Raw genomic sequence first — 18,033 nt, forward strand, 5'->3', positions numbered from 1 at the left:
CAGGTGGTTTGCTCCTGTGTGGTTGTTTAGCAGGTGGTTTGCTCTTGTATGATTGTTTAGCAGGTGGTTTGCTCCTGTGTGGTTGTTTAGCAGGTGGTTTGCTCCTGTGTGGTTGTTTAGCAGGTGGTTTGCTCTTGCGTGGTTGTTTCGCAGGTGGTTTGCTCTCGTGTGGTTGTTTAGCAGGTGGTTTGCTCCGAAAATGACCCCTTTGAGCATTCAAACATTATTTGAGATTTGACAGAAGGGGGCACACTAACACAAACATAAAGGATGTTTGAGCTCTTTTCGAAGAAGCGTACCCTGTATTGGCTTTACGGAATGTGTGTTGTGCACAAGCTAAATGTGAACAAGCTAGCAACGACAGCTTAATGTCCCCCTTTTCATTTACAATGTCATTGAAGATGTGCAGGCAACAACACTCTCACAAAATGGAGACATCAATAAACGATGTTGATCTCGTAATTGGCAGCACAAGGAAGCAAGCATAAATACTAGGCCATCAAAGCACTTTTCTGATAAAACTTGACAAGCACTTAGCACTGCACCACATGCTGTAACAGTAATGATGCAACAAAAAGGTACGTAAGTGATTTCTCTTACTGAAACTTGTGGTAGGCCCGAGCCAGCTTGCCTAGTGCCCGGTCACCCCCGAACACCAGGAGGCGGATCGTCCCGCACCGGGCCTGGGAATCGGAGCTGTCGTTTCGACTGCGTGACGCAAATGATGTCCGAAGGTATTCCAGTCGCCTCATTTCCTTGCTCACGGCACTCGGCTCACTTGAGGTCCCAGTGGTAGTCGCCCTGTCTGAGCATCGACCCATCACGTTTGCTCGCTCTGTCGGAAGGCTCGAACTTGCATTCATCACTTTGAGACCCTCTTTTCTCTTCCTCTGTGGGATGACCGGTGGTCTCTTCCTCCCCCGTTCAAACGACGACGTTGTCAAGTCGGTTTCTTCCTCTTCATCCCTTGCTTCTGCTCTCTCCGCCATATTGCGCAACTTCGTGTCATCCTCTGCTTCAAGATGCATTCGTTTTTCTTCTTCACACGCTTGTTCAATACCCGCAACAGTCTCTTCATCATCATAGTCCTCGGTCTCCTTCTTCCCGAACTCATTACATCCCTTCTCAAGGGATTCTCCATCCTCAGGCGCCATACCATCACCTCCATCAATCCCGACATTACCCTCCATTTCCTTCCACCTTTCAACCTTCTCTTTGATATTTTCCACACACTCATCTTCTTCCATGCTTTGTGCCTCTGTCTTTGTCCCATTTGTGGTGTCTCCTGTATTAACAGCAGACCAAGCAGCAGGTGAGAAGCAATGAGAATGGAAGCGTGAGCGAGCAGGTAGAGTGGGCGATCCCGAGACGTGCGAAGACAGAGTTCCAGAGACCAGGGTGACTGAACCCCGTCGTGGTGCGCTTCCCTCCGAATGTTTCAGTGTTTGTAATTTTTTTTGAAGTAGTGATAATGGACGTAAAAGCAGATTTGGCAAGAGGCTTGGGGAGGGAGGCAAAAGAGAAATGCAATGAGGAACCCTACAATCAGGCTCCAAGAAACATTTGTAAGGAAACAGCAAAATGGACGCCAAACTTTATTACATAACTTCCTACCCAATCTACTGATGACGAGCATGACAACGTGAGTTATCAGTTGTATAACTAATATGCCATTTCACCACTTATTGCTTTTCACACGAGTGTTGTCGCTGCTTTGGCATGATAATGTATTTTCCACTTTACAAATTTAAATATGCAGTTACACGAAGCCTTGGTGAAGAAATATCAAAATATCAAACTACAACGACAATCGGTAGAGCGCAAACCTCCGCCAGGCTGAACAGTTTATGTTTTGTATCCACTGATAGGCCGGACCTGGATTCGGACCTGAACCAAAATCAAATTACCTGTTGTCACCGAACCAACTCGTCCACCAAATCCGTACATACATTTTTGAGATATCCTACTCTGTATCGTTTTTGGCCCCAATCTCCCAATGATGAATAAATCACTTTAAAAAAAAAATTCTCGTATCCGAATCCATATTCAGATCTTCACCAAAATCGAATCTATTCGTCCTTGTCAGACACCCAACATGTCCACCAAGTTTCGTCTAAATCCATCCACAACTTTTTGAGATATCCTGCTATGTATCGTTTTTGGCCCGATCTCCCAATGGTGAAGAATCACATAAAAAATTCTAGTAGCCGGATCCGGATCCGGATCCGAATCCACCAAAATCTAATCATTTCGTCCTTGTCACATACGCTACATCTCTGCCAAATTTCGTCCGAATCCGTCCACAACTTTTTGAGATATTTTGTTCACAAACAAACAAACGGACAAACAAACAGACAGGGATGAAAACATCGCCTCCATCCACCTTCGGTGGCGGAGTTAAAAATTTCCAAGGAGCCGTACACAAAATGCATGCTGCTTTGGGGGTGACGGAAGGGGAGTTTAGCCCAGAACATCTCAAGGGGGGAGGAGGCTGGCGGAGTTACAGTCACGTGTTCATTTTGTTTGACGCATCGTTTGATTCACCAGTGTCCTGACTTAAGTATGACGTAGTGCAGGTAAGTAGTTATCACTGGCACCATGTCCAAATTCCTGCCCTAACCCTAGTCAAACATCAGGCCTGGCCATCCTGTTCATGAAATACTTGGGCCGACCCCACAAGAACCTGGGAATAATTGTGGCCAGGTAATGAAGAAGAAGAAGTGCAGGACAGGAGTTAGTCGTGGTAATCTTAGTAATAAAGCGCGGCGTCACGCGCGCTGCTTGCGAGCAAGGAGGAAGCGGACAAGCGGTAACTTATAAGCGTCTTTATTTCAGGAGCTCACTGTAACACTAAGCTGCTCAGGGCTGCGCGCCCCGTGTATATCGTGAGGCCACGCCTCTCTCCCTGGCGTGGCCCATCCCCACTTGGTGTGCGGGGTGATGTCACCACGTCAGTGCTTTCATGTCCGCCACACGCGCCCCCCCAGAATCCCCGCGCACCTGAAGGGTCAGTTTGCGGGGCAAACGGATAACCCGGCCGAAGCGCCCCCTGGCGACTGGCGGCGTCTGTCTGGGATGCAGGGATGCCATCTGGGATGCCTCCGGCTGCAGGACCGGGTGGCGGCGGGGCTGGGCGGTGCCAGGGGTCCGCCCGCAGGGGGGCGGCCCCGACGCGGGGGTCGGGCCACTGGCGGTGGATGGTCCACGTCAAGGTGGGCCGGCTTGAGGCGGTCTACAGAAACGCGGTCAGGAGTACCGCCGATGTCCAGGGTGAAGTGCTTCGCCCCGGTCTCCAGCACGCGGAAAGGCCCGTCGTACGGGGGCCGCAGTGGTGTCCGGTGGGCATTGTGGCGGACGAAGACGTACTCCGCCGTGCGAAGCTCCGGGGCGACGTGCGTCGGTGGGTGCCCGTGGCATGCCGTTGGCACCGGGGCGAACCTCTGGGCGGTCTCTTGCAGAGCGGAGCGCTGCTGTGCCGCGGACCATGGTGCCGTGGAGTCGGGGAGGAACTCGCCCGGCACCCGCAGCGGTTGCCCGAAGACCAACTCCGCTGCGGATGCGCGCAGGTCCTCCTTGGGCGCCGTCCGGAGGCCCAGCAGGACCCAGGGGAGCCTGTCGACCCAGCCGCCGTCGCGGAGGGGAGCTTCAATGAGCGGTGAAATCGCTCACACAGGCCGTTAGCCTGGGGGTGGTAGGCCGTGGTTCGGTGCAGCCGGACCCCGAGCCCCTGCGCGACCGCCCCCCAGAGCTCCAAGGTGAACTGGGGGCCGCGGTCGGACGAGATGTCTGAGGGGGCGCCGAACCGGGCGACCCAGGTGGCGATGAAAGCCTGCGCGACATCGGCCGCCGTCGTCGACGCCAAGGGCACGGCCTCCGGCCACCGGGTGGTGCGGTCCACCATGGTGAGGACGTGGGTGAAACCCCGCGAGGGGGGCAGAGGTCCCACCAGGTCCACGTGGACGTGGTCAAACCGGCGTTCCGGCACCGTGAACGGGGCCAACGGGGCCTGGGTGTGCCGGTGCACCTTGGCGCGCTGGCACGCGAGGCACGTCCTGACCCAGCCGCGGACGGCCTTCCGGAGGCCATGCCAGACGAACTTGTCGGCGATCAACCTTTGGGAGGCCCTCGTGCCCGGGTGGGACAGGCCGTGGATGGCATCAAACACCTGGTGCTGCCAGCCCACGGGCACGATGGGGTGAGGACGCCCGAGGGAGACGTCACACAAGAGGGCCGCGCCCGCGCCGTCGAACGGCACCTCGGTGACGCGGAGGCCCGTTACGGCGGTCCGCAAGGCCTGGACGTCGGGGTCAGCGGCCTGGTCCGCTGCCATCCGGGCATAGTCGATGCCGAGGTGGACTGCGTGGGCGACGGCCCGGGAAAGGCAATCCGCCACCGGGTTGTCCTTCCCCGCGACGTGCCGGATGTCCGTCGTGTACTCGGACACGGCCGAGAGGGGACGCTGCTGCCGGGCCGACCACGGCTCGGTGACCTTGCCCATCGCGAAGATCAGCGGCTTGTGGTCGACAAAGGCCGTGAACGCACGGCCCTCGAGCAGATGGCAGAAGTGCCTGACCGCCAAGTGAAGCCCGAGCAACTCGCGGTCGAAGGTACTGTAACGGCGTTCGGGTGGGCGAAGCTGCCGGCTAAAGAACGCCAGCGGTTGCCAAGCTCCACGCACCCATTGCTCATGCACCGCGCCCACCGCGTAGTCCGAGGCGTCGGTGGTGAGGGCGATCGGTGCATCGGGCGCCGGGTGCGCGAGCATGGTGGCGTTAGCCAAGGCGAGCTTCGCGCCCGTGAACGCCGTGTCCATCTGCTCGGTCCAGGTAACGTCGCCTTTGCCCGGCTTACCTCGGAGAGCTTCGTGCAGGGGGCGCAGGAGCTGGGCGATACGGGGCAGGAACCGATGGTAAAAGTTCACCATGCCCAGGAACCCCTGCAGCCCTCTGATCGTGCGGGGGCACGGAAACCCCTTAACCGCCTCCACCTTGGCCGGCAGGGGGACGGCTCCGTGCCTGGTGACACGGTGCCCCAGAAAATCGATTATGACGGCGCCGAACCGGCACTTTGCGGGGTTCACAATCGGGCCATGCTGGCCCAGGCGTTCGAAGAGCGTGCGGAGGTGGCGTAGGTGCTCTTCGCGGGACGCGCTGGCGACGAGGATATCGTCCAGGTAGACGTAGACAAAATCCAAGTCGCGCAGGACACTGTCCATCAGTCGCTGGAACGCCTGAGCCGCATTCTTCAGACCGAAGGGCATCCGCAGGAACTCGAAGAGTCCGAATGGCGTGATGACCGCCGTCTTTGGGACGTCCTCCGGCCTGACGGGGACCTGATGGTAGCCGCGTATGAGGTCCACCTTCGAGAAGAAGGACATGCCCGCCAAACGGGCGGAAAAGTCCTGAATGTGGGGGACGGGGTAGCGGTCGGGAGTCGTGGCGTCATTGAGACGGCGATAGTCCCCGCACGGTCGCCATCCCCCGCCGGGCTTCGGCACGATGTGCAGCGGCGACGCCCAAGCGCTCTCTGAGCGCCGAACGATGCCGAGTCGCTCCAGGGTAGCGAACGCCGCTTTTGCCACCGCCAGCTTCGTCGGCTCGAGGCGGCGTGCCCGGGCGTATACCGGTGGCCCGACGGTGGGGATGTGATGGGCCACCCCGTGCTTGACGGCCCCCGCCAAGAAGGTGGGCCGCGTGAGGGCCGGGAAGCCGGCGAGGAGGCGGGTGAATGCGTCCGCTGCCGGAAGCGTACAGACCAACGTGGCCGGAACCGAACCGTTCGGCAAGCCGCTTGGCAAGCCGCTCGTTGAGCTGCTCGACGAGCTGGGCAGCGCACAAGCGAGCGAGCTGAACGTCTCGGCCTGGACAAGACGTCTGCGCTTTACGTCGACCAGGAGCCCATTAGCGCACAGGAAGTCCGCGCCAAGCAGTGCCATGGGCACGTCGGCGGTGACGAACGTCCATCGGAAAACCTGCCCTCCGAACCGCAGAGAGAGGCAGCGTTTTCCGTACGTACGGATGGGCGTCCCGGTTCGCGGCAAGCAGCGCGGGGCCCCCGCCCGCGGCGTGCTTGTCTGACGTACCGGCGGGAACGACACTCACCTGCGCTCCCGTGTCGCACAGGTAACGGTGCCCGGATAAGGTGTCTGTTATGAACAGCAGGCTGCTCGAACGGCCGGCGCTCATCGCCACTATTGAGCGCCGGCCCGGGCGTTTCCCGACCTGTTGAAGGAGCATGGCGGATGACACTGCCGAGCCTCGTGGCCGAACTTGGCGTGGAACCAGCACCAGGTGGTGGAGCTGGAGGAGCGCGGCTGGCTCCGCCAGGCCGGTGGAGTTGGCGGGTTTCCCCGCGGTGGCGGTTTTCGCCGCGGCGGTGGGCGGGGCGTGGCGGCGGTCACGAGGTGCGTATCAGCATGCTGCGTATGCTGTGTAAGCTGATGCTGTGGATCAGCATCATCAGCAGCATCAGCCTCGAGGTCCGTGACGGCCGCAAAGTACCTGTCCGCCTCGGCTGCCAATGCTCGGGGTTCCGTTAGCGCGGTCCCGGCCAACGCGAGGCGAACCTGCGCTTGAAGTTGGCGACGGAAAAGCGCCCGGAATAGAGAACCGGGGGCTTCGTTGCCCAACAGTGACAGCATATGGTCCATTCGGACCGATGGGCGCATGTCGCCGAGCTCGGGGAGATCCAGGAGGCGGTCGGCCCGTGCGTCGTCCGTGAGGCCGAACGTGGCTAGGAGTAGCCGCTTGAGTGCCTCGTACTTGTGGCCGTCCGGTGGGTGGCGAAGGACGGACACAACTCGAGCGGCCGTGCCGGGCCCGAGGGAGGCGACGACGTGGCAGTAGCGCGTGTCGTCGCCGGTGAGGCGCAGAAGCTGAAATTGGGCTTTGGCTTGGACGAACCAGACTTCGGCCTGGGCCTCCCAAAATTCGGGAAGTTTGATGAAGTTGGGCATGGCAATGGCGTCGTGTGTGGAAGGATCGCTCCGGCAGATCCAACGTCGAGGGTCACCAGTAAAGCGCGGCGTTACGCGCGCTGCTTGCAAGCAAGGAGGAAGCGGACAAGCGGTAACTTATAAGCGTCTTTATTTCAGGAGCTCACTGTAACACTAAGCTGCTCAGGGCTGCGCGCCCCGTGTATATCGTGAGGCCACGCCTCTCTCCCTGGCGTGGCCCATCCCCACTTGGTGTGCGGGGTGATGTCACCACGTCAGTGCTTTCGTGTCCGCCACAGTAACACCGATAACAAATCTTTCTTGTGAAATGAATCACAGAGGAAGGGAAGTCCGTTTTGAGTTGCAGGTGTAAGGAATCGTGATGCATAATCGTCATGCTCACCTCTCGTAATCCATAATCATAATCCATAAACACCATAATCGTGATGCTCACCTCTCGTAATCCATAATCATAATCCATAAACACCATAATCGTGATGCTCACCTCTCGTAATCCATAATCATAATCCATAAACACCATAATCGTGATGCTCACCTCTCATAATCCATAATCATAATCCATAAACACCATTATCGTGATGCTCACCTCTCGTAATCCATAATCATAATCCATAAACACCATAATCGTGATGCTCACCTCTCGTAATCCATAATCATAATCCATAAACACCATTATCGTGATGCTCACCTCTCGTAATCCATAATCAAAAATCCATAAACACCATTATCGTGATGCTCACCTCTCGTAATCCATAATCATAATCAATAAACACCATAATCGTGATGCTCACCTCTCGTAATCCATAATCATAATCCATAAACACCATTATCGTCATGCTCACCTCTCGTAATCCATAATCATAATCCATAAACACCATTATCGTCATGCTCACCTCTCGTAATCCATAATCATAATCCATAAACACCATTATCGTCATGCTCACCTCTCGTAATCCATAATCATAATCCATAAACACCATTATCGTCATGCTCACCTCTCGTAATCCATAATCATAATCCATAAACACCATAAGCGTCATGCTCACCTCTCGTAATCCATAATCATAATCCACGAACACCATAATCGTCATGTTCACCTCTCGTAATCCATAATCATAATCCATAAACACCATTATCGTCATGCTCACCTCTCGTAATCCATAATCATAATCCATAAACACCATTATCGTCATGCTCACCTCTCGTAATCCATAATCATAATCCATAAACACCATAATCGTCATGCTCACCTCTCGTAAGCCATAATCATAATCCATAAACACCATTATCGTGATGCTCACCTCTCGTGATTCCCAAGTGACCGCAATATGTGAACTGTGAGCTCGGGGAATGAACTGGAGCGTCCACGATTGTCAATGTCGCAATCCTCATATCCAGAGTCGTAAACCCACAGGGCATTTGACCCGATGTCCGAATTGGCGGAAGTGATGGACGTCTGCGAAAGAACCGAGTCTCGTGGCGAGGGCTGTACTGTTCCATCATCCTCGCTCAGCCGAGGCGCCACGAGGTTCTCCTCCTTCTCAAGAACGTCATACAAAAAGTCTGCGGCACAAAATCGACCATTTGTCTCTTAGCTCTACTCTGCCGCCGAATAATACATCGGTCGGGACAATTCCATTTCCAGGAAAAATGCCCGATGAAAAGGTATAACTGGCACATCTATACAGAGAATCAGAAAATCTTGATCGTAATAAGGTATGTTTTTGTGTGTGCATCCTCAAAACCTATTGTTAAGGCCAATTAAACAAAAACAGGTACCGGTAGTGCATATATGTCTGCTCGGTAAATACCATTGACCCTATAGTGTGTTTCAATGTTAGCAGCTTCCAAGCTAAAGGCAACAGGCAAGTGTGCAGACAGGCAAGTCTACAGAAGCAAGTGTACAGACAGGCCTATGGTTTTGTGAGACTGTTTTATGCAGTGAAGTAGTAAAGAGTCCTTAAACGTTACTACTTCACTTTACTACTTTACTTCACTTCACTGCATAATGGAATCCTTCATCCCCCTTCGGAATCCTTCATGCCCTCATTTAGGGAATTTCCCCAGATAGTTTTCACGGCCTAGTTTTAAAATGTTTAAACTTTCCTCTGAAGTGTTTTATTCTGTTGTATATTATAACACGTTTTTCTTCTTCTTCTTTAAAAGGTTGTTTTCGAGTTGCTCACCAAATCTCTTCGTTTCAAATAAAAATTCCATCTCTTACAGTTCCTCCTTCCTACACCTATTCCCTAAACTCACCTGCATTCCACCCCTCCTCCAACGTTTTCAAACGGATCTCTGATTTGAAAATCACAAGAAACTCATTTTGCAAGAAATGTTCATCTTCCATGAATCATCCAACACTTTCTAAAATCCAAACTCATCCTTCCCCTCCTAAATTCCCCCCTCACCCATCCCTTTCAAATCTGCCCCCTTGCCCCTCCCCTCCTAAACTCCCCCCTCGCCCATCCCCTCCTAAATTCCCCCCTCACCCCTCCATTTCAAAACTCCCCCCTCCTCCCTCCCCTTCAAATCTCCCCATCCTCCATTTTTCTCCAATTCTCCCCTCTCACCCCTCCTCCTCAAAGCATCCTCCCGCTTCCTCTCCCTTCCAACTCTTACCTCCATCTCCTCCAACCTTCTTCCTCACTCTGCTCCCCCCTCAAACAACACCTCACTGTGCCTCATCCAATCACCATCAAACCTTTTGCCTTCCTCATCCTTCCCTTTCTCCTAGCTCTTCTGAAATCTCTGACACACTATCAACAGCTCTCCCTACCTCCTCCTGCTCTTCCTCATCTTACCCTACCCCTCCCCTGTCCTGTATCCGATGCTCCCCCTTCCTCTTCCTTAACGGTATGGACCTCAAACATCCGGGGCCTTCGCTCAAACTTGACTGATCTCTCCATTCAGGTTGCTTCTGACAATCCAGACTTAATCTGCTGAACAGAAACTTTCCTCCTTCAAGATGTCTCTGATTCCTTAATATCTCTCCCTGGTTACTCCCTCCTCTGGTATGATAGACCTGAGCCTCGTCCTGGAGGTGGGGTGGCTATCTTTATCAAAAATTCTCTTCCTCACTCTCCCTGCACTGCCCTCTCTCCACCTCACCCCCAGAAGTACCTCTGGCTACGGCTTCCCCTTCGCTCCCACCTTTTGTTCATATGTGTGTTGTACCGTCCACCAAACAGTGATGACTCCATCTACATCTCGCTGTCTGATAATATGGACCAACTTCTATCTACTCATCCCAACTCTCTCTTCCTCATATGTGGTGATTTCAACTGTCATCATGCCAGCTGGCTGGGTATGGGTACCCCTCTCACCAGCCATGGCTCTTCAGCAAAAGACTTCTGCGACTCACTGGGACTGACACAATCTGACAATTTCCCGACCCAGATATCAGTTAACGGAGCTTCTGCTCTTCTAGACTTAGTTATGCCAAACTTCCCTGCAAATATCTGCTGCTCTTCTTCTGCTCCAATCGGTTCATCTGACCATATGCTTGTTAAATTGGACATCTCTCTGACCATTCTCAGAGAGCCTCCTCAACGTCGATGAGTCTGGCATTTCACTCAGGCCGACGGGCACGGTCTTCAAGCAGCCATCAATCATCTGGACTGATCTCCCATCTCCACTGCCTCTGACATCAACACTTCCTGGGAATTCATCCAAAGTAAACTGCTCTCTCTCATGCACAGATTTATCGCATCTCGTCTTCAGTTGTCATACCCTTCCTCCCGTCCATGGTACCTGGAATCTTGTGGTGAGGCAGTTGCCCTGAAACAACTTGTCTTCGTCTCCTGGAAGACAAATCCGAGAGAAGGCAATCTCATTTCCTTTCACAAAGCCCGGAACAAGTGTGTGTCCACCCTCAGGAGAGCCAGGAAACAATATCTCTCCGTTCTCAAGACCGAACTCTCTTATCTGTCTCCCTCTTCCAAATCTTGGTGGTGTTTGGTCAAATCTGTTTCTGGTGTTTGTTCCCCTTCCGTCCCCTCCCTTACCTTAAACGGCTACACAGCTGACTCCACACGTGAAAAAGCTGAATGCCTCAACTCTGTGTTTGCCTCAAAATCTTGTGTTCCAAACCTGTCCCTCTCTGTACCTGATTCTGCAACTGGACCAGACGGCATCAGCCCACTGGTCCTAAAATCCTGCTCTGCCGCTCTTTCACACCCTCTCTCTGTTCTCTTCACCGTCTCTTTTGCTCAAGGTCATCTGCCTTCACCTTGGAAATCAGCCAACATTACTGCTGTACACAAAAAAGGTACAAAAACAGATCCTTGCAACTACAGACCAATCAGCCTTCTCCCAATTATCAGCAAAGTCATGGAATCCATCATTGATTCGGATATCAAATCCTTCCTCTTCTCCAATGGCTTGATATCTGATCATCAATTTTGATTCAGACCAGGTCACTCTTCTCTGGACATGTTGCTTCTGCCATCTCAACAATGGATGGAGGTCATCAATGTCAAACAGGAAATTAGAGCTGTCTCCCTTGACATATCACGTGCCTTCGATACGGTCTGGCACCCCGCTCTGCTCACCAAACTCTCCTCCTATGGTATCCATGGAAATCTCCACGCATGGTTTGCGGACTTCCTCTCTGGTCGTAGTCAACGTGTGGCCCTGAATTGTTTTTTCTCATCTCCCCTTCCTGTTCAGGCTGAAGTTCCCCAAGGCAGTGTTCTGGGCCCTGTGCTTTTTCTGGTTTTCATCAATGATCTCTCCGACTCTCTGGAAAATCCTCTCTATCTCTTTTCTGATGACTCCACTCTCTGCCGCTCCATTCCTCATCCCTCAGATTGGCAGTCTGCAGCCTCCTCACTCTCTGCAGACCTGGACAAAATCACAGACTGGTCAAACAAGTGGAACATGTCTTTCAATCCTGACAAATTTCACACTCTCACCATGTCTCTTCGAAAAGACCGTCTGGACAACCCTCCCATCTACTTTCTCAACAATCCTCTCCACGAAGTTCTTTCACTCAATCTCTTGGGTCTCACAATCTGCCATGATATTTCCTGGGAAAAACACATGTCCAAGCTGGCCTACAAAGCCAGTCGCCGGCTGGGCATTCTCCGTCGTGCGACGTCCTTCCTTGGCACACCTGAGCTCCTCACCACATACAAGGCTTTCATCCGCAGCTCAATGGAATAATGCTCTCCCCTCTGGGCTGGTGCTCCTGCCTCACACCTAGCTCGGCTTCACGCTGTTGAAACCAAAGCTTTCAGAATCATTGGAATCTCCCGTGATGAAGCTAACTCTGAGGGCCTTTCACTCACTCACCGCAGGCAGGTTGGTGGTCTTTCTGTCTTCTACCGACTCCTCTCTGGCCTAGCCCCCCCCCCCATCCCTGTCTGTGCTCTGTCCCCCAAATACTCCTACAGGTCGCACAAGATCTGCCTGCAACCCTCTCCTGGTGAAACGGTCAAAATCAAGACTCTCTGCTCACCTTCACTCTTTCATTCCTCTTTTCCTCTGGAACAAACTCCCTCACTCTCTTCAATCCCTCTCATCCCTCCAGGTCTTTAAAACATTCCCATCATCTTTCGCAATTCATCATTTGTCTTCCTCTCTCTCTCAACGATACTCTGCACATCCACCGAACCATGTTAATTCACCCCAGATCCACTTTTCTGAAATGCCGACTTCTTTCCTGGAAGTCCTAGCAGTGTCCCTCTGTCTTTTACCTCTCCCACCCCCTTCCCACGCCTCCTCCCCCCAAGCCCTCTACCTCCCACAGATCTCCCGATGTCCCTGCTCTCTAATGTTGTGCTCGTGTGCTTCCCCCTCTCTCCCCATTTTGTCTCCCGCTCCCTTCATTTCGTCTTATGTGTCCGTTTTTTTTTTTGTCATTAATGTTAGCTCTTACACGAGCCTCGATCTTGTATACAAAAAAAAAAAAGAAAAAGAGATTTAGACAAACCGATGAGGAAATGACCGAAATTCACAAGACAGAGGACTTTGGGCTCTTTGAGATGTGGGGGATATCAGTCTTGCCAGGGGGGGAGAAAGATCCGAATACCAATAGCAGAAAGCAAAACTGCTGTAAACTATCCATCCAATGCTGTATTTACAGAAATTTATTGTCTGGAGTGATTTAATGAGAATGGAAACAAAATCGATTGTAAGCAATACGAGAGGAAGTTGGCATTTGGAGTTGCCAGGGAGTAATGGCTTCCATCATGCTGTTGATGACGTGCAATCAACTGACAGTTTGGTGAATTAGGAGATGAGTCTTTGCTTCAGTGAAGAGATGTCGGTTCAGCGGGTAATGGTTTTTTAAAATCAAAGCAGAATTAAAAACCATCGTCCCCCTTTCGCTCCGCGGACAAAAAGAGCATCACCAACAACTTGCAGTCAATTTTCAACCGGCTTTTCTTGTACTACAAGATGCGCAATTCCTGGGTTGGGAACGAGAAGGATTCCTCTAATCCCAAAGTCAATACAACTCAGGCCTGTTGGTAATGCCTCGGGTCTCTCTGGATCAGAATGTATCCTGTAATGTCAATTTGCATACAAACAGGAAAGAAATTCATTTGAAACTTTCAAAAAATATGGCCATATGACAGCGTCACGCATGCGTGACGACACGATCCGAGCAACACCTGGATACGGTGTGGTGCACTCCTGGCGGAAGTTTGAGAACCGATCGAGACGGAACCTGAGCGCGATCATTCACTCGCTACAGGAAAAAAAAAATCAGCGTTTCTTATTGACAATACATAGTATACACTTTGCATTCGGACAACCTTGCAAACAAAGTCGAGGCTCATGGAAAAGTGACACATCTCACGGACCGATTCAGTGCAGCGAATTGTACAGACTGAAACAATGTGCTTGGGTAGGCCAACATTATGTCGATGTATAAATGTGTCCACAATGCAATGACAAACCTCAGAATAAGGCCAGGATTATGTCGATGTTTAAATGTGTCCACAATGCAATTACAAACCTCAGAATAAGGCCAGCATTATGTCGATGTTTAAATGTGTCCACAACGCAATTACAAACCTCAGAATAAGGCCAGCATTATGTCGATGTTTAAATGTGTCCACAATGCAATTACAAACCTCAGAATAAGGCCAGCATTATGTCGATGTATAAATGTCCACAATGCAATTACAAACCTCAGAATAAGGCCAGGATTATGTCGATGTTTAAATGTGTCCACAATGCAATTACAAACCTCAGAATAAGGCCAGGATTATGTCGATGTTTAAATGTGTCCACAATGCAATTACAAACCTCAGAATAAGGCCAGCATTATGTCGATGTATAAATGTGTCCACAATGCAATAACAAACCTCAGAATAAGGCCAGCATTATGTCGATGTATAAATGTGTTCACAATGCAATTACAAACCTCAGAATAAGGCCAGCATTACGTCGATGTATAAATGTGTCCACAATGCAATTACAAACCTTAGAATAAGGCCAGCATTATGTCGATGTATAAATGTGTCCACAATGCAATTACAAACCTCAGAATAAGGCCAGCATTACGTCGATGTATAAATGTGTCCACAATGCAATTACAAACCTCAGAATAAGGCCAGCATTATGTCGATGTATAAATGTGTCCACAATGCAATTACAAACCTCAGAATAAGGCCAGCATTATGTCGATGTTTAAATGTGTCCACAATGCAATTACAAACCTCAGAATAAGGCCAGCATTATGTCGATGTATAAATGTGTTCACAATGCAATTACAAACCTTAGAATAAGGCCAGCATTATGTCGATGTATAAATGTGTTCACAATGCAATTACAAACCTCCGAATAAGGCCAGCATTATGTCGATGCATAAATGTGTCCACAATGCAATTACAAACCTCAGAATAAGGCCAGCATTATGTCGATGTTTAAATGTGTCCACAATGCAATTACAAACCTCAGAATAAGGCCAGCATTATGTCGATGTATAAATGTGTTCACAATGCAATTACAAACCTTAGAATAAGGCCAGCATTATGTCGATGTATAAATGTGTTCACAATGCAATTACAAACCTTAGAATAAGGCCAGCATTATGTCGATGTATAAATGTGTTCACAATGCAATTACAAACCTCAGAATAAGGCCAGCATTATGTCGATGTATAAATGTGTTCACAATGCAATTACAAACCTTAGAATAAGGCCAGCATTATGTCGATGTATAAATGTGTCCACAATGCAATTACAAACCTCAGAATAAGGCCAGCATTATGTCGATGTATAAATGTGTCCACAATGCAATTACAAACCTCAGAATAAGGCCAGCATTATGTCGATGTATAAATGTGTCCACAATGCAATTACAAACCTCAGAATAAGGCCAGCATTATGTCAATGCATAAATGTGTCCACAATGCAATTACAAACCTCAGAATAAGGCCAGCATTACGTCGATGTATAAATGTGTCCACAATGCAATTACAAACCTCAGAATACAGCCAGCATTATGCCAATGTATAAATTTGTCCACAATGCAATTACAAATCTCAGAATAAGGCCAGCATTATGTCGATGTATAAATTTGTCCACAATGCAATTACAACCCTCAGAATAAGGCCAGCATTATGTCGATGTATAAATGTGTCCACAATGCAATTACAAACCTCAGAATAAGGCCAGCATTACGTCGATGTATAAATGTGTCCACAATGCAATTACAAACCTCAGAATACAGCCAGCATTATGCCAATGTATAAATTTGTCCACAATGCAATTACAAATCTCAGAATAAGGCCAGCATTATGTCGATGTATAAATGTGTCCACAATGCAATTACAACCCTCAGAATAAGGCCAGGATTATGTCGATGTTTAAATGTGTCCACAATGCAATTACAAACCTCAGAATAAGGCCAGGATTATGTCGATGTTTAAATGTGTCCACAATGCAATTACAAACCTCAGAATAAGGCCAGGATTATGTCGATGTTTAAATGTGTCCACAATGCAATTACAAACCTCAGAATAAGGCCAGGATTATGTCGATGTTTAAATGTGTCCACAATGCAATTACAAACCTCAGAATAAGGCCAGCATTATGTCGATGTTTAAATGTGTCCACAATGCAATTACAAACCTCAGAATAAGGCCAGCATTATGTCGATGTTTAAATGTGTCCACAATGCAATTACAAACCTCAGAATAAGGCCAGGATTATGTCGATGTTTAAATGTGTCCACAATGCAATTACAAACCTCAGAATAAGGCCAGGATTATGTCGATGTTTAAATGTGTCCACAATGCAATTACAAACCTCAGAATAAGGCCAGGATTATGTCGATGTTTAAATGTGTCCACAATGCAATTACAAACCTCAGAATAAGGCCAGGATTATGTCGATGTTTAAATGTGTCCACAATGCAATTACAAACCTCAGAATAAGGCCAGGATTATGTCGATGTTTAAATGTGTCCACAATGCAATTACAAACCTCAGAATAAGGCCAGGATTATGTCGATGTTTAAATGTGTCCACAATGCAATTACAAACCTCAGAATAAGGCCAGCATTATGTCGATGTTTAAATGTGTCCACAATGCAATTACAAACCTCAGAATAAGGCCAGCATTATGTCGATGTTTAAATGTGTCCACAATGCAATTACAAACCTCAGAATAAGGCCAGGATTATGTCGATGTTTAAATGTGTCCACAATGCAATTACAAACCTCAGAATAAGGCCAGGATTATGTCGATGTTTAAATGTGTCCACAATGCAATTACAAACCTCAGAATAAGGCCAGGATTATGTCGATGTTTAAATGTGTCCACAATGCCATTACAAACCTCAGAATAAGGCCAGCATTATGTCGATGTATAAATGTGTTCACAATGCAATTACAAACCTTAGAATAAGGCCAGCATTATGTCGATGTATAAATGTGTCCACAATGCAATTACAAACCTCAGAATAAGGCCAGCATTACGTCGATGTATAAATGTGTCCACAATGCAATTACAAACCTTAGAATAAGGCCAGCATTATGTCGATGTATAAATGTGTCCACAATGCAATTACAAACCTCAGAATAAGGCCAGCATTACGTCGATGTATAAATGTGTCCACAATGCAATTACAAACCTCAGAATACGGCCAGCATTATGCCAATGTATAAATTTGTCCACAATGCAATTACAAATCTCAGAATAAGGCCAGCATTATGTCGATGTATAAATGTGTCCACAATGCAATTACAACCGTCAGAATAAGGCCAGCATTACGTCGATGTATAAATGTGTCCACAATGCAATTACAAACCTCAGAATAAGGCCAGCATTATGCCAATGTATAAATTTGTCCACAATGCAATTACAAACCTCAGAATAAGGCCAGCATTATGTCGATGTATAAATGTGTCCACAATGCAATTACAAACCTCAGAATAAGGCCAGCATTATGTCGATGTATAAATGTGTCCACAATGCAATATTACAAGCCTCAGAATAAGGCCAGCATTACGTCGATGTATAAATGTGTCCACAATGCAATTACAACCCTCAGAATAAGGCCAGCATTACGTCGATGTATAAATGTGTCCACAATGCAATATTACAAGCCTCAGAATAAGGCCAGCATTACGTCGATGTATAAATGTGTCCACAATGCAATTACAAACCTCAGAATATGAAAGGCGTAGGGCAAATCAAAGCTTGTGCTATGTTTGTTTGTCGCTACTTTATCGTTTTTAAATGCTGAGGACAGAAAGTCATAACTCAACAAAGTGCATTCGTATGATTCATACGGATTGATAAGATAAGATCAATATCAATAACCTTAGACAAAGTGCACAAGGCCATTACCAAGGTTATCATCTCGCCAATTGTGCGGTATGCAGCTCGCCAACGGGACGGGAACCGCTTGCAATCCGGTTTCACAGTCTGCACCTGTGGAAACCGGGCAGGTATAGACACTATGCTGTCTTTCACTTCCTCTCAAGCCATGTGAAGCAAACCACAACGATCTGCTGTTCGACAGGCTACAGGAGTTAATAATTCCGTGCCAAGAGCAATAAAAAGAGACCGAGCAATACATTTTGTTCAAGCAATTCAATTTTTTTTCCTTCGAGACAC

General features: G+C 49.1%; 1 protein-coding gene and 1 long non-coding RNA gene across 3 annotated transcripts in view; one reads left to right on the forward strand and one right to left on the reverse strand.

Moving 5' to 3' along the window:
• The window catches only part of LOC137426821 (phosphoinositide 3-kinase regulatory subunit 5), a 120,308-nt gene that overhangs the window by 15,849 nt on the left and 86,426 nt on the right, over positions 1-18,033 (reverse strand). For both annotated transcript variants that reach the window (XM_068115749.2, XM_078778973.1), the window contains exons 10-12: positions 17,764-17,847; positions 8,257-8,518; positions 601-1,500 (exon numbers count right to left, since the gene is read on the reverse strand). In XM_068115749.2, the coding sequence (XP_067971850.2) occupies positions 601-1,500; positions 8,257-8,518; positions 17,764-17,847 (1,246 nt within the window). The remainder of the gene's footprint in view (positions 1-600; positions 1,501-8,256; positions 8,519-17,763; positions 17,848-18,033) is intronic.
• Positions 665-17,992, forward strand: LOC137426823 (uncharacterized). The gene is made up of 2 exons (XR_010984411.2): positions 665-734; positions 17,799-17,992. It is a non-coding gene; the product is annotated as an uncharacterized LOC137426823 (long non-coding RNA).

The sequence above is a fragment of the Myxine glutinosa genome, chromosome 5, assembly GCF_964187855.1.
Source record: "Myxine glutinosa chromosome 5, kmMyxGlut1.1, whole genome shotgun sequence".
Lineage (NCBI taxonomy): Eukaryota > Metazoa > Chordata > Myxini > Myxiniformes > Myxinidae > Myxine > Myxine glutinosa.